The 16,537-nt window shown below is 39.9% G+C and overlaps 1 protein-coding gene across 1 annotated transcript; it reads right to left on the reverse strand.

Annotated features, from left to right (window-relative positions):
- Positions 1-1,929: 1,929 nt before the first annotated feature.
- LOC117442396 (bifunctional heparan sulfate N-deacetylase/N-sulfotransferase 4-like) lies at positions 1,930-14,880 on the reverse strand. The gene is made up of 9 exons (XM_034078400.2): positions 14,704-14,880; positions 13,878-13,974; positions 12,901-13,024; positions 12,218-12,392; positions 11,641-11,811; positions 11,170-11,279; positions 5,380-5,482; positions 4,239-4,349; positions 1,930-3,063 (listed from the first exon to the last, which is right to left on the reverse strand). The coding sequence occupies exons 1-9, from the start codon at positions 14,872-14,874 to the stop codon at positions 3,055-3,057; spliced, it is 1,071 nt and encodes a 356-aa protein (XP_033934291.1). The 5' UTR covers positions 14,875-14,880; the 3' UTR covers positions 1,930-3,054.
- Positions 14,881-16,537: the final 1,657 nt, after the last annotated feature.

Here is a 16,537-nt window from a genome sequence, read left to right on the forward strand (position 1 = left end):
CACTATCACACATTACAACACATTGGAACTCATTTTCTAAGGTTATTATTATGGAACATCTAACATCAAAACGTTTTGTTATTCCCCATCCACCAAAAAAAAGTGTGAATATCATATAGCGTAAAATAAATAATTAAAAAAACAATTGATAAACAATTAACATAATATACACATTAACTAAATACATTTTATGGTAGTTGAATTGAAGATTCTATTGAATTTCATAGTGGTTATTATGACAATTATTCAATTTAATTATTTTTGCTTTCTTGTGCTGGTTTTTTATGTTGATTATCTTTGTCAAAAAATGGTTTATGTCTGCTGATTACATTTCCAACATCGACGCTGCAGTTATATTGAAATTGTTCAAGGTACTGAATAAACATTGTGAATATACAATCAAAAAACCTGATGAATAGAGGAACCAGGGAGCATTGCCCTTTTTGCTATTCCCACTGAACCTCTAGCTCTCTGCACTAATGAGCTTAGATGTCACCAGAGGTGGTGCAGAACAGAAGGTCTCATTATTCACGGATCATTTATTTCTGCTCATATTAGTTTCCATTCCTTAAAATCTGGCAACACTTGGGAAAACCAGTTGGGAAAGATCTGAGAAAACTGCTAAAACATGAAAAAGAGTGATCTCGTGCGGATTACAATTGGCTGCTAGAAAAATCATCCTTAACCAGATGTGTTTGAAGATGGCTGGAATTTTTTTTACAGTTTTGGGATTTGGGTTACTTTTTTTATATCTCTATGTACAACACGAGTAATGTACTTATTTTATCATTGTATTTAAACTTGAATTATTTAAACTATAATCTTAAAAAAAGCCTTTTGGAACAACAGATCTAAATACTTAAAGAAAAAGATATTGCTGCAACAACCTACATCTTCATATGGCATTTTACCAGGCTGCAACTTCTGCTTTACAGTGACTGTAAAAACATTTCCTATTTCATATCCCTAAAACATTATGACTGTTTGCTGATATCCTATAAAGTACAATTTCTTTCAATTTTACCGTATCTGCAGACCACAGACTTAATATGTAAAAACAGAGTGCTTACTGGTATTACTCACCGCTTTGAACTCTAAAGGTCGAACCCTGCTGTCGATGAGCCATAACTGGATTATTTCAGCCCTCTAACAGAGTCAGTTATATCTCCTTACAAACACAATGGACTCCTGCAAGGATGCAGCTACTGTAGATACGGTTAGTGATTTATGGGAAGCTTTATTGTATACTTCAATTTTCATCCATATCTGGCAAAAAGGGTTCTTTGAGTTTAAAGTGTGTTGAAAGTGCCTTGGATCTTTTCAAATATAGACCATATGTTCACTATCTGACATTCACATGCTGTGTGTTGTCCTTTACTTCTGCCATGGATGTTTCAATTGATTTCTCCCAGAGTACAGTCTTACATTTTTTCCTTTCGTGACTACATGGCTAAACTTTAGCTGCCGCTTTGGTAATGTAAAATCTTCTCTGTCACATTCAGGGTTTATTGCAAATGTTCTTCATTTTATGATCAGAGACTTTAACAAAACATTGCTCAACAAATACAATCTCTCCTTACAACCCTTGCTGCAGCATACCACACCCTCTGATATGTGATTACCATGTTGTCCATTGAAGTATGGGTTCACATTTCAAGTATGTCTGAGAAGAAAAACCAGGTGTGTTATGTGTTATATTGTTTAAAACATTAATGGTTACTGTGTTAAAACCAAAGACAGGAACAATTTGTCAAACAGCAAACTGTCATCCATGCCATTTTCGCTTACCTTAAAAGGTCAAAGAGGCTCCTGTCAACCATTTATGCCACATCATTTGTGAATGAATGTTAGTATGATGGTGTGTCCCTGTACAATATGGGTTATCCGTGTTGTGTACTTGGTCACAAAAGACACATATTATGCACTCAGTAATATTGATTTCTTTAATTTTGGTTTGTGTGTTTGACATTTAGAGGTTTTTTGCATTCAGATTGAAGCTCAACAACGTAGGCCACTGGTTTTTTAAAAGGAAAGAAAAAGAAGGTTGAAACTTAAATGAGACACTTATAAAACAAAGACTGCCTGCTGTTACAGTAGCTACTTAAAGAGTCTTGGAATTAAGTGTCATATCCATTAGGCTCATTTTGCTCAGTTTACTTCCCACAAACTCATGTCCCCTCAGTCTTCAGCGCTGAAGTCATCAGTGCTCATGCTCTGCTAAATGGACACAGCGTTCTTCTGCATGGCTTGTCAAAGGAAAATAATGAGTGGGCAATGCATCTTGCTTCAATGACTAATTTCTAGTCCACACTTTCCAGTGAAAGCCTCAAGTGACATCTCTAAGGGTGAACAAGGCTACCAGATCTACCAGAAACTAGCTTCACTTAAAACAACTTTTTACAAATTGATAAGAACCTGTCATGGAAAGTAACAGCCAGTCACCCACCCTGAGTCTATGCACTTATCCTCCCTGCTTATACACTCTTATTGTGACAAAACAACACTATAAAAAATATTTAAACAAAACCACAAAGGCTGCGTTTCTTTTGTCTTGAAAATACATGGAACGGAACATAGTGCAAAGTCATCTCTATGGGAACCACGCACAGCTGACCCGCGCTGTCCTGGCATCATAAATTAAAGGTGAAAATAAAATAAAAAGTGATAACCATCAAAGTCACTGCAGGTCTGCACGAGAGTTCACAAAAGTTCTGAACAGCGTGTGACCTTCAAAGATTGCTCTTCATCTTCCTAATGTGGCTCTTCCTTTTAGTCCCGCTTTCTTTAGAGCCGTCAGAGTCTTCTGAAACTCTGATTCCTCCATCCATTCTTTCAAGAGTTCAGTTTCAGAGCGCCAACATTTGTTTGCGCTTTCATGCCTTCGGCTCCTTCCAGCAGTGTCCTAGCTCCGAGGTGGAACAAGGCATCTTGTCCTTGCCATCACCTCAGGGTTCACTAAAAGGCCACAGACAGTGCATCTGAAGGTCAGGTGCTCCTGGTCACTTCCTGGTCTTGGACCTCTTGACCTTTAACCCTGGTTAATGGATGCCAAGGTTATCTAACCTTCAGAAATAGGTAAAAAGATGGAGGGGGTGGAGAATAAAAAACAGAGAAAAAGGACAAAGATAAGAAAAAGTAATTTAATACAATTCCTTCGCCTATTGATTCAAATGCCAACCATGAAAAAGGGAAAGAAAACAGGCTCTGATTGCTGTGAATTGGCTGGAAAACCTAAGCAGCCTTGTCATGTGGCTCCCTCTGATTCATAAACAGTGACAAACAGTTGCACAAACAAATCCGCAGACAAAGAAAACATTGTTGAGCACTGCAGTAGAAAGAGGGCTCTGCAGAGATCAAGGTGAGACGACTGTCGGCAGCAGCAATTACACCAGGAAGCTTCACAGCCACATGCTTAGAATAACCTGACTGGATTATGAAGTAATTACCGTACTCAAAAATATGTCTTGCTTTGCTTACATGTTAGTGATATTTGTATTTTCTTTGTATTTTGAATCCTCCCATCATGTCCTACATATTTTGCTGTTGCTGTGTCTAACTAAGGGCAATGACATATATTTCATCGTACCAATTAAATCCAAATCAATGACTGTGATGGGGTTGAATCCTCAAGCGTCTTTGAGCACTTGATAAAGCGCTAGATGAATACAATGTATTATTATTATTATTATTTTGTTTCTAGCACTGTCTAAAAGATAGATTAGGCTTAGATCTAAGTGTCAGACTTCCTATAGATGTTGTAGTTCGTCCATGGCTTATCGCTTTTGTTGTTGACTATCTTGAGTAAATCAAATTTGCAACTAATTATGTGTGAATTAAGACTTTTTTTCAACAGTTACAAATACCTTTTACTGGATATTTACGGCAGTAGCTTATATAATTACTTTATTACTTATTTTCTGCCAAGAATAAGTTCTTCTTATACAACATAATGATGCTGTGTTTTGCTCATTGGCCTACACTACACACCAGCCTGAAATATCTGATTAAAACACACTTGCAAAGTCCTGATGAGTGTTTGAGATTAACATGCTTAAAGAAAAGTTGTATATTTTATTTGTAACTGTAACACTGATTGTTGGCTAATTAGTCACAAACAAATGTAAAACCACATTTTCTTGGCTTTAAGAGCTTTTTTAAAAAAAAGTATTTGCTGACGTAAGACCATTTAAAAATGATAACTTCATTAGATAAATGTCGCAAATGTTGTGGCTGCTGACCTTCTGCAACTCTTCTCTTAGCCAGGAGGGAAGGGGCTGTCCGAGGCGATGCAGCAGCTTTGACAGCTCCACGTTGTGTTCCCTGTAGTACCGGGAGAGATATGCGTGTGCCTGAAGAGAGTAGAGTAAGGCCACAGAGAACAAAATACATAAGAAGATGAGCAGACATTGATGGTGAATAAGAGAAATGGAGTGAGAGAAAAAAATGTCAAGATACGATTAGTGGTAAATGAGGAAGACAGAAGGTAGAGTAAGACATGTGGAAATAGACAAGAAATTGGGAGAGTCATTAGCAAGGAGGAAAAAAAGTAAGAATAGAAAAAAAGGGTTGGAAAGAGGGATATATAGAGGATCAATTTAATTAGGGGGCAAGCAAGAAATTGAGAGAGATTAATGAGGTGCCACCATCTTTAGATTTGTTTATTTCTCCCCAATAGGACTTTAGGACCACTAAGTGCCGACTGGTAGGGCTAGGGAAAGAGAGGTTAGAGAAAGAGGGAGAAATATACATGAAGGATGTATGAGATCCATTATCTCCCCCCTCCTCTGTAAATCAGTTAACTTCCTCTCTCTTGCCTCTTTTCCCTGGTGTTCTCTTTATTTTGATTTCCTCCTCATCTGTCCTTTCCTATTTCCCCCTGGTGGAAACTCAAATACAGTTTAATTACAGGTGACACTAAGGCGCAACCATGAGCCATGTGTGAGCACATGAGGGAAGACAAATTGCATCTATGTGTAGTCTTCATGTGAGAGCAAATGTGTGATTCATTGTCGGGCAGGTCTGGTCTCTCCTCTGTGGAATCAGAGGCCAGCACAAAGATTTATGGATTGGATTTTCTCCTTCTACCTTTCTCTTTCTATCCTAATCCCCCCCCCCCATCTCACGGGTGTTGTGTCACTATTGAGTCCTCATAATTAGGTTGTAACTTTCTGCCTAGATCTGATTGGCTGACAGTTTCCACCCCAACGCCGAGCCCGGTGGGAAATGTTGCCACAGCAATGAAGGGGACTGTGTATCACTGTCAGTCAGGCTGCTGCTTTTTCAGTTTTATTAGACTCTTTTTCTTACTTTTCATTCAATGCATATACCTGTTTGCCACACTGTGCAGCAAACTTCTCAAATGAAAATGTAAACATTTACCTCTGGCTCCATAGGAGGGTACTTTCTCCCTTTGCTCTTTCCCAAACACTTTGTCTTTCCTCCCTCAAGGAGCTGGCACCAAAAGCCCTTCTGAGGGTCAAATCTGAGAGAAGAGAAAAGGAGAGAAAGAAGATCATTCTTAATACAAATGTAAAAGAGAAGTCAGTTCAGTCCGGATATGGAGTAGTGTCTCTTCTTTTAAGAAAGTAAGCTCACCTTGGACTAGACATAAATGCCACTAAGCATTCAACACTGTCTCTTACTCTCCTGCTATCGGTGTCTCTCTAACTGCCACACTGTCTCGTTTCATCTCTGTCTCTATCAGCCTCCATCTCCATGTCGCTTCTCTTCATAGCGCAGCCTCTTTCTAGATATAAACTATTCTCCATCGCACTCTCCCTCTCAATGCAGACTCACAATAATCAATTATACTTAATAATCAAATTAAGTATAATTTGTTGGTTAGTTAATGCAGTAATACACTGGTTATTACTGTATTATGTATATATAGCATCGGGGCAGCAGAGACACTCCTTTTATCATTTGTGTTTTACTTTTTGTTTTCGTTTGTATACATATCATCTTAATTAGTTTTGATGTATTGCTTTCAATGTAATGCTTATGTACTCCATTTTAAACATTCTAACTATAATATATACAGTATGTTGTTCTATATGTTCTATTCTTTCTTTAAATAACCAGATAAAGATAAAGACATCACAACTTTACATTCTTGAAGAGCAGAAATTCAAACATATGGCTCCCAAAGAGAGATAATAGCATTGAGATAACAGATAACATAAAATCACTGAGGTATGTGTCCCTGCTTAGATGGTTCCTTCTTTCATTACTGAAATGTATATAAATGTTAGGCAGGAAGATATTAATACATTTGATCGATGTATAATATTTTCCTCTTGGCTCTATGACCATCCCTTGTGAAGCCAAATTGCCTCTCCTATTAGCAGAGTGTGAAGGCTCCCAGCAGCATGTCATGTGACAACCTGTCACCTGGAGACGAAATGGTAGGTGACTTTCACGGCAAAGTATTCTGGTAAAAACATGTGCTTGATGTCCCATGTATATGCATGAATACATATGCATCTATTTCAAATACTGTATGTATTTTCTGTATGTTCATATACAGAATATAAGTATTTAAGTTGTGTTTTCATGTGTACAGCTCTTGTGGGTATATCTGCATGTGTACAGATTTTTTTTATCCATCTTAATCTACTGTATGCATAATGTTGATTTCTTAGTAATTGTGCATGCATGTATACATCCATACACCTTGCTTTTGCAGTATAGTACAAATCATTTCTAAAGAGGTAAACATACCGCATTGTTAACTGCTATCTGGCAGTGAGAGTATGAGGGCTAATGTGGTTGTGACTGAAAAATGCAAATATTTGTCTTTATCTGCATGCATCAGTAGGTGAATAAAAGGGAAACAAGACTTAAGTGCTTTTCCTTCAGTTTCCCTCTGACAGAACAGGAGGAGGAAAGGAGAGGGGGATTAAATAAATAGGCTGCAGTGTTGAGGAGCTGTCAGAGCGCTGCCATGTCACAAGAATGAGAAAAGAAAGATTAGGCTTTTGTGTTACTGCGTCTCCACACGCACGCACACGCACGCACGCACACACACACACGCACACACACACACACACACACACACACACACACACACACACACACACACACACACACACACACACACACACACACACACACACACACACACACACACACACACACACACACACACACACACACACACACACACACACACACACACACACACACACACACACACACACACACACACACACACACACACACACACACACACACACACACACTTATTCTGTCAAAATGCATCTCTTTACAATTGATATGCATGCATGTGAGCTTGGGATTCAGAACAGAGGGACTCTCTGTCCCAATTTGAGCTACACATTTGAGATGTCCCTGTCTGGAGATTGGAGGGTTTGTGGGCCTTCTGATGAGAGGTTCTTGAGGTAAATACACTGTTTACCACTCCTCCCAAACTTGAAGGTCATATTCTCTATTGGAGAATGAGTTGAAACAGAGCATCAGGGGGCCAAAGCTAAAATATGCTTACCTCCGCTCGAGTTATCACTTCCAATATATTACACATATTAAAGCCTGAATACATTGGTCTACATGTTGTTCTCTGAGGGGGACATGACACTGACACCTTTGTTTCAAACACCATGCATGCAGCCTTTTTGAGTCCTGGTGTAATGTGAAAAGCTTTCTAATGATTAAATACACATGTGATTTGGCTTTTGCTATATTTGAATAGAAATATACTTAAGTAAACAAAGCACTAAGTGAGGAAGAAAATACTCAGGGAGAGTCAGAGATTGAGCTGCCAGGAGATCGATTTTTTCTTTCTAATATTGATCAAAGAAGAAAGAATTTGAAAAGAAAGATAATTATTTATTTATTGTAAAAATAAAATACACTTTTATTTTCATCTACAAGGGACATATTATGAAACATACAAAAAACACTAATGATTGCTTATTTTCAAAAATATATTTCCTCTTCCAGGTCTCAGGATGTTATTATATCTGTGTTTCAGAATATACACATGATGCTATTAACAACTATTGGGAATGTGCCTCAGGTGATCAATGGTCAATGCAGTTGATCTTTTGTGACTACAGCTACGTGAGAATGTATTTGCCTTTTTTATCTGAAAGACTGCAAAGATATGTTTAAACTGTAGACGTAGTTGCATTACTTATTAATCTTGGTTACTCGCATTAGTTCTTTGCTGCTTTAATTCTTTCTGATTGGCATTGAGCAGTGCGCCAACATTTCCATCCTTGTTTTTATTCAGACAGCTGTGACACAGACAGACAGGCACTGTAAGTGAGACATTCAACGCTCTGTTGGGATCTGATCCCGGGCCAGCAGCATAGGATGCTGACGCTGACAAAAGAATAGGTATACAACTTTATTGCTAAAACATATTCATGTTTTCAATATGTAATACAATTATTATTTATGAACTCCAGATTTGTACAAGCAATGTAATCAGTTATTATTTTGAATAGATTAGAAAGTATGCCTGAAATATGAGTGGCAGGAGATTAAGTGTTGAACATTGATCACCACCAATTTGAGTAATTAAAGCTTATCAAGTCATTCCTCAGGTTAAGCCTTTCACAAAAATACCTGCCACATTTAGGCTGCATCTACATGGAGACGAAACGGAGAACGAACCGAATTCGATATCAAAAAAGTCTTCCATCCACACGGTATCGGCTCAATAAACGTGTCCGTCCACACAAGACCGCTCGACCCGCTGGAGATGCTGTAGTACATATGCCAGGCCAGTAAGTGGCGCTGTACTTCCGCCACAAAATACACCAAAAGCAGCGAAGAAGACCCCCGAGCATGGTTGCCATGGTTGCCTGGTTGCCCTTCTGTTTATTCTCGGTGGTGGATTTAGAAACATGCAGTTCATGCCTCCCCGAGGCGAGCGTGTGCGGAGAGTCGGAGTCGAGTCGGAGTCCAAGTCCGAGTCACCCAAGGAGTGTCCGAGTCATCATTACCTGTGATCGAGTCCGAGTCCAAGTCCGAGTCACCCAAGGAGTGTCCGAGTCATCATTACCTGTGATCGAGTCCGAGTCCATGTCTGAGTCACCCAAGAAGAGTCCAAGTCAAGTCCGAGTCACAAGTCTTCATGTATTCATCTTAGTGGATATATGTGTTGAAATGTAGCTGCTCCTCTACATTGCTTTTATCCTGTCATGTTATACTAATTTGTCTATTGAACTGCTGTGAAGCGAGTTTGGCTACAATTCTTGTATAAAAGGTGCTATACAAATATAAAGCTTATTACTAATATTAATATTATTATTTGTATTATTGTAAATTACCTTTAATATGTCTAACTATATTTAAAATGAGTTACCTTTTAGAGAAGTGATTATATTTGTATGCCAATATTTTTCTTATGGTAACATTTTTGTTTTGCACTTTCATTTTGATAGTAATAAGATCGGGACTCTTATTTTTGAAGGAACTTTTACCGGAAGTCAATGGAAAACGGAGCAGTGTAAACACACATGTATAATGACGGATAGATGACGAAGAAATTAACATACTAAATAGTTGCATTCGGTTTTTAGCACCTGGCTGATAAGGGCATATGTTCTTACGTTGGTAATGATTGTATCCAAGCAAGGGTGTGCAATAAACAGATACCCTGGCCGTTTCTCAATGTCGAGTAAAGCTGCTCCAGAGCCACTAGGCTTGTTTGAGATGAGCGAGACCGACGCAGACCTGCGCAATTGCGACCACCGTCTTGCTAGTGCGTTGCATGATGGTTAGTCATTTTGTCCGACATGCTCTGGAGGCTCGACTGCATGAGACGTTGAAATCTCGTGGGACAAAGACGCCCGCAGCCTTGAGAGCGAGGCGGAGCAGTTTCTCTCCACGAGCTGCGGAAGCGAAATGCTTGATGGGAAACGACTCGCTGGTATCTCGAGCTGAGCGCTCATTGGTGGTTTTTACCCCGTGCTGCTTATGAAACTGGCTCCGCAAAAGTGTGTTGTTGTTTTGTGTCAGTTTCACGTCGCCACTTCCATTCACAATTTTCATCATTGTTCCACAATGTTTATCATCATTCATAAATGAATATCTATATATTTTATACTATACTTGCACTGCTTACCGTTTTCATACTTAACTTTATATATCTTAGCATATTCATACACACTGTTAATACTGTTCATACTGCTCATATAGGCTACTTTGTATATCTAGTGTATTCATACCCCTCACTGTTTATTCATCATTCAATTAATTCTATATTTTATTCTGTAGATTGTGTACATTACTTTTCACTTTATTGCTTTTTTCACTCCTGGTTGGAAGCTAAACTGCATTTCGTTGTCTCAGTACCTGTAATATGTGCAATAACAATAAAGTTGAATCTAATCTTGAGCAGGAACACATTTATTTACTTAGTACATATCTGACATTAACGATTAAACACATTTGTGCATTCTTTCTAAATGCAAACCGAGTCAAGCTGACTCCGAGAGAGACACCTCTGGAGACACCTCTGGAGATCAGAAGAGAGAAACTTGCTCTGTCATACTGGGTCAGGCTACAAGGAAGTGGAGAGGAAAATATCACAAACAGAATACTACAGGATTGCTGGGAATATACAAAGTTCCAGGGGCGTGGGTTTGGCTGGACAAGTAAGGAGAGAACGAGGGCATGTGCAGTGGAGACCATAAAGTTTCCCAAAGCAAGCCCATTTAGCAGTGTTCCCCCTGTTAGCCTCTTCCACAATTCTTTGTTTTCTGAGGCTAGGAAGGATTCTTATTTATTTGATTCTTTTATTATTGTACTCCCATTGTGTTATTTAATATTGTAGTTATTGCCTGTACAGCACTTTGGTCAACTGAAGGTTGTTTTAAATGTGCTATATAAATAAATAAAGATTGAGCAAGTGACTCGGAAGACATGTGCTACCAAGCAAGCGTCCTCAACATTGAGAAACACCCACTGTCTGTTGTGGTTTTCAAACACCACCTGGCACCAAAAACTGGCAAAGAAGAGGTGTCTCAGTTTAAGTCCCCACTGTTCACCAGTAGATGGCAGGATTCACACAAATGTGGGTTTGGATTGTTAGAACTTTAATATCTAATCATTCCTATGATGCATTCCAGGTTAAAGGTGCGCCTACCCCAGGAGCCCTGAGGTGGAACAGGCTGGTGAGAGAAAGGAATAGAGACTTACGTAAGAGCCTGGGAGTAGTTGAAGTGAGGAGTGACTCCCAGGAACTTCTGGACTTCATCCATCACTGCTGCAGGGTCAGTTCTCAGCTGATGGCCATCTATGATCATGACCTAAACACAGATACATTCATACTATAACAATGGGTACTATTTACAAGCTAGTAAGGTAGTAACAACTAACTTTGGTACTGAACAAAGGTAATGGCATGGTGGCAGCTTATTTGTGTAACAACATCTACAATTCCTACAGGTAAAGCAGTAGTAAGTGTAACATTGTGTAACACCCATCTAAATTCATTGAAATCTAATAATATTGTTAGCCATTCCTTCAGTTACATTTGTAATAATCAATACACTATATAGAAGGAAAAAAAAGATCCCTTTCATTCACTTTCTTCCAAATATAATAACCATCTTTAACATACACATTTAGAATAACAAAAAGTGCATGTGTGCCTGTGCCTGTGCATACCTGGTTAGCAGGGTAGTAAGTGAGCCACCTGTCTAGGTGAGAGGAGTACAGACCGGGGAGGAGACAGCGGTTCTGCAGGGAGCGGAGCTCGGCCGGGGCTCCCTGTCTTGCACTAATGACATCATAGAAGGTGAAGTGCAGGGCTGCATGGTCCTCATGAGCTCTTTGATGCTAGGAACGTAAGCAGATTCAGCCAAATATGCTTAAAAAAATGCCCTCTTATTGTACAATTGATCTCATTCCTCCTCTTAAACTAGCATATTTTAAACCTGGAAGAAGACACCATCTTTGTTGTTAATGACATAACATTTGAGCAGGTATGCTGTTGAAATGCATGTCTTATTAATCAAAAGGACTTAAGCAAGAGATTTCAGGTTCCTGTGAAATGTTTCGCACTGAGACGTTTAATACAAATCATGTTCATTAACTCCAGACTCACAGCTTCAACTCCAAACTTAATTAAAATCAATACAGAGATAAAGCAGGTCATATAATGAAGCAGGGAGCTTATGAGAGTAAAAAAAATCAACATTTATCAATCAAATATCAAATACATTGTGTGTGTTTCTGTACATACCTGATACCAGCTGTAGGCCCTGTCGGAGGGGTTGATAAGCAGGGTGATGATCTTGGCCTTGGGCAGCAGGGCAGCGGCTCGCCGGGGGGACTCCTCTGAGGGGAAGTAGTTAGCACTCTTCTCAAACAGGAAGTCAGTGCTAACATTAGAGGGCACGGGGAAAAACTCCATGTACCTGAGGCAAAAGACAAACAGAACATTGAAAGGAAATGCTACATAAACACACTTGTGATACACAGCTCATACAGAAGACAGCATTACACGTCCTTTTTAAAGTCAGATACAGTCACAGAAGAATGGCCTTAAACTGTGCATAGACAACAAGCCTAAAATTGAATTGATAACATATTTTCAATGTGTTTAATGACACAATTTAAGAGTTAAAGCTTTTCTGGATGACTTTGGAGATTGCACCAGCTGTGTCTCTGTCAGCTAAGTAACACATTTATGGGTCAATTTAGGCAGCCATATGTCTGCAGGCTTAAAATATCACTGTGAAGATGTTTTTGAACTGTTTAGATCTGCTTAATGTATCATTGAAATCTGCAAGACACATTCAAGTCTATACAACAACCTTGCAAAAATGAAAAGTGGATGTCGAAAATGTCCCTGTTCACCTTAGGTTTCACCAATTAAAAGGAACAGAGTGCATGAAAGATAGGTGTGTGTGTCTGCGCTCTCACCAGTCAATTCCTTTGTGGTAGTTATTGGTGTTGAAGAACTGGACCTCCTCATAAGTCTTTGGACTGGGAAAGTTACTGGAGATGGAGGGATGCATGAGTAGGAAGAGATAAAGTGCTGTCGTTCCTGGAAGAAAGGGCATAATTCATAACTGGCTCGTTAATTCAACTCAGTAGAGAGAAGTCTGTGTGTGTGCGTCAGTATGTGTGAGAGCTGTCATCCACTGATCCATATTGGATGATTTCTTTCCTCGGCGATTGATATCTTGCTGATAATGCTGTGTGTGTGTGTGTGTGTGTGTGTGTGTGTGTGTGTGTGTGTGTGTGTGTGTGTGATGATGATCACAGGCCTCCCCATCAAATCTTTCAAAAGCGTTTGACACCAATAAGCACTGGGGCTCTGGTCGTGCCCTCTGTCTCACCCTCAGCAGTCCTCTTTTCACCCTGTCCCCCTAACACTACTCCTATGCATTGTATTACATCCCCCTCACCCTGTTTCCTACTTGCTCCAATATCTCTTTCATTGTGAGGCACACACCGCAATAAAACGAGAACTAACCGTAGTTGTTGTAAGAGTGCTGACGTTGCTGTCGTGACCCCTCCTCCCATTTAGTAAACCATCATCTGGTAATTAGCAGCATTGTAGGACCTCCTCACCTCCCACATCAAACACCGGCAATTAGAATTCATGAGATAACATGAAGGCTGCTCTGGATCCAAGTAGCGTAAATAGATTAGAGATCTCCTTTTTGTGTCTCTTTCAAAGAAAGAAAGCCATACAAGGAGAGGTTTGTGGCTCAGCACTGTATCTCTGTGCATCTAAAGTAGATAGTGGGTGGAAGAAAGGAGGTAAGAGCCTCCTCCTTTGTCTCCCTTTGGCAGGGCCAAGGGAGCTGTGGGGATTAGATGAACAGGCTCTGATGTTGATGATCTCGACACCTGGGCACACAGAAGCGGTGTCTCTGTTGTGTGTAGCTCACCTGTTTTCTGTGGCCCTATGACCATGAACTTGGGTAACCTGTCACAGGTTTTCTCTTTAGACCAGATGTCTTTATGTCGTTTGTCATCACAAGGGTTCTTAAGATGCAAAGACAAAGGAATAGAGGTTAGACTCATAGTGTAGGCTGCATATAGAGATCAAGTATAAACATGGCAATTATTATTAATATACGGGAAGCTGTGGCTCAGTGGTTAGTGTGCTGGACTTCAAATCAGGGGATAGCAAGTTTGAGTCCCACTGCAGTCAGCATGTCGTTGTGTCCCTGGGCAAGACACTTCACCCCAAATTGCTCCTGTGGGGATTGTCCACAGTACTGAATGTATGTAAGTCGCTTTTGATAAAAGCATCTAACAAGTGACATGTAATATACAGTATTTACTACATAGAATGACTGATTTATATTATTGTTTCACTTACTTACAAAAAGCAATTTAATCTTGAATTCTTTCTTTTTCAGGCGTGTGAGACAAAGTTAGCACGGTGTAGAATGAATTCTCAATAAACCATCATAAATGTGACTATGACATTTGGGCAATATATCAATATACACTTTGCAATTGTGTATGATGATATGTTCATGATATATTCTATGGAAAGATAAAACGAAATAATATAGCATTTTTTCTTTTCTTTTTACAAAAGAAAACAGGACTCACTTTCCACATCAAACAGCTTTTACAACCTGTGTTATTCCTGAACATCATTGAATCCACATAATAACACTGAATTGTGCATACAAAAAATGTACAGGCAAGTGCAGAAACACACAAGCCAGTACATGTGTTCAAATATTCAAGCAAGCACACCTGCCAGAGTGGATTCCTTTGATCCGGAAAAAGCTGGAAGTACTTGTGTGCAAGCTGCAGCGGTGGGAGTGTGTGGAGTTTCAGGTTGGTCCAGGATCGAATGAAGGAAGCCAGGTGGACAAACGTGTAGAGACCCAGCCGATCATTGCCATAGTTGGACAGATGCGTCATGAATATACTGATCTAGGGTGGAAAACAGAGACAGAGTAGTGTTATAGAGAGGAAAGGAGAAATAAATGGAGAGAAGGAAATCATAAACTGTTGTGTGCAAAATTGTGATAAAGTCAAAATATCATTTCCCAAGTTTGCTATTAAAAAAAGGGAGCGCGGTAAATCTAATTACTGTTGTTGTGACTGCAGTGGAAAGCTGAGATTATTTCTCAGTGTGTGATGGTTTTAAAGTCACTAACAGAGCAGCAGTCAACATTTGCTACCACTTTTCAAAGAGTCACACTCACTTTTTGTGATGCATGACTATAATAACTTTTGGCGCAATACAGTTTCAAGTATAAAGAGAAAAACAGATAAAGAAAAGCTGATGTATTTACCACTGACAGATAAAGCTGAGGAGGCAGCTCAATACTCCTCATAGCCACCGGGCGATGGGAGAGATGCAGCTACACACGGGGAAAGTGTTTCCGTGTGTGTTGGTGTGTGTTCATGATAGTTAATGTGTGTGAGGGAGAAGGAGAGACTCAGAGGGAGTGAAGGAGCGATAGTGTGTTGGTCCAGGCTATATGTCCACGCCTCAGTGCTTTTATAGGCTGATTAAAGAGACAAGCTAAGATAGCTGCCACACACACACACACACACACACACACACACACACACACACACACACACACACACACACACACACACACACACACACACACACACACACACACACACACACACACACACACACACACACACACACACACACACACACACACACACACACACACACACACACACACACACACACACACACACACACACACACACACACACACACACACCTTTTGTGATTGGAGGGAGCTTGGGAACGTGAAGCGTCTGGATGAAACGGTAACATCAGCCATTAAGATATGAATTATTTAGTGGATATGTGTGTGTGAGTGTGTCCATGGATGATTGTAAGTATATTTAGGAGAATGTCTATGAATGTGAATGAACACACACATACATAGAAAAAGACACACACAAGCACACACAGTGAATTTCCTGGTGACAGAGGACTGTCGGTGCTCCTCTTTAACGCTGAAGGTTGCCTCAGATACAAAGCGACACAGTGTCGGGGTTTGATGGATCAGCGTCCGGCCGACCTGGAAAGCTGTTCGGAATACTGATTGCCCCCGAATACTGATGTTTGTGTGTGTGTGTGAAACACTGTGGGAGGGAAGGAGAAACCAGGCGTGTGGCTAGTTGTGTGTGTCTTTGTGACAAAGAATGAAACAGAGAAGGAACAGAAAGGAGCAAGGGTATGCATGTCAGAGCCATTTTTCATGTGTGTGTGTCAGCATAATTGCGTTTGTCAGGACAAATGTGTGCATCTGCCAGCTCCTTCCTATCTTGTGCTAAATCTAAGCTAACCAGCAACGCATCATCCAGCAGCGCCTGCTTCATATCAATCCCGGTGATGTTAGGGCAACAATGTGGAACCACTGTCAAGGCATCACCAAGCACTCAACCAGGAACAACAGAAACACAAGCCATTAGGAAATGTTTGCTTACTCGTCCTTTCCAATGACAAGAATGTTAAAACACAGAAACCTTGCTCTTCGAAGCATGGATGGAGAACTAGAAGCAATGCTCTAAGAAGAGTGTAAGAATTCAATTTGACAGCGTCTCA

Source organism: Pseudochaenichthys georgianus, unplaced genomic scaffold (genome assembly GCF_902827115.2).
Source record: "Pseudochaenichthys georgianus unplaced genomic scaffold, fPseGeo1.2 scaffold_424_arrow_ctg1, whole genome shotgun sequence".
NCBI lineage: Eukaryota > Metazoa > Chordata > Actinopteri > Perciformes > Channichthyidae > Pseudochaenichthys > Pseudochaenichthys georgianus.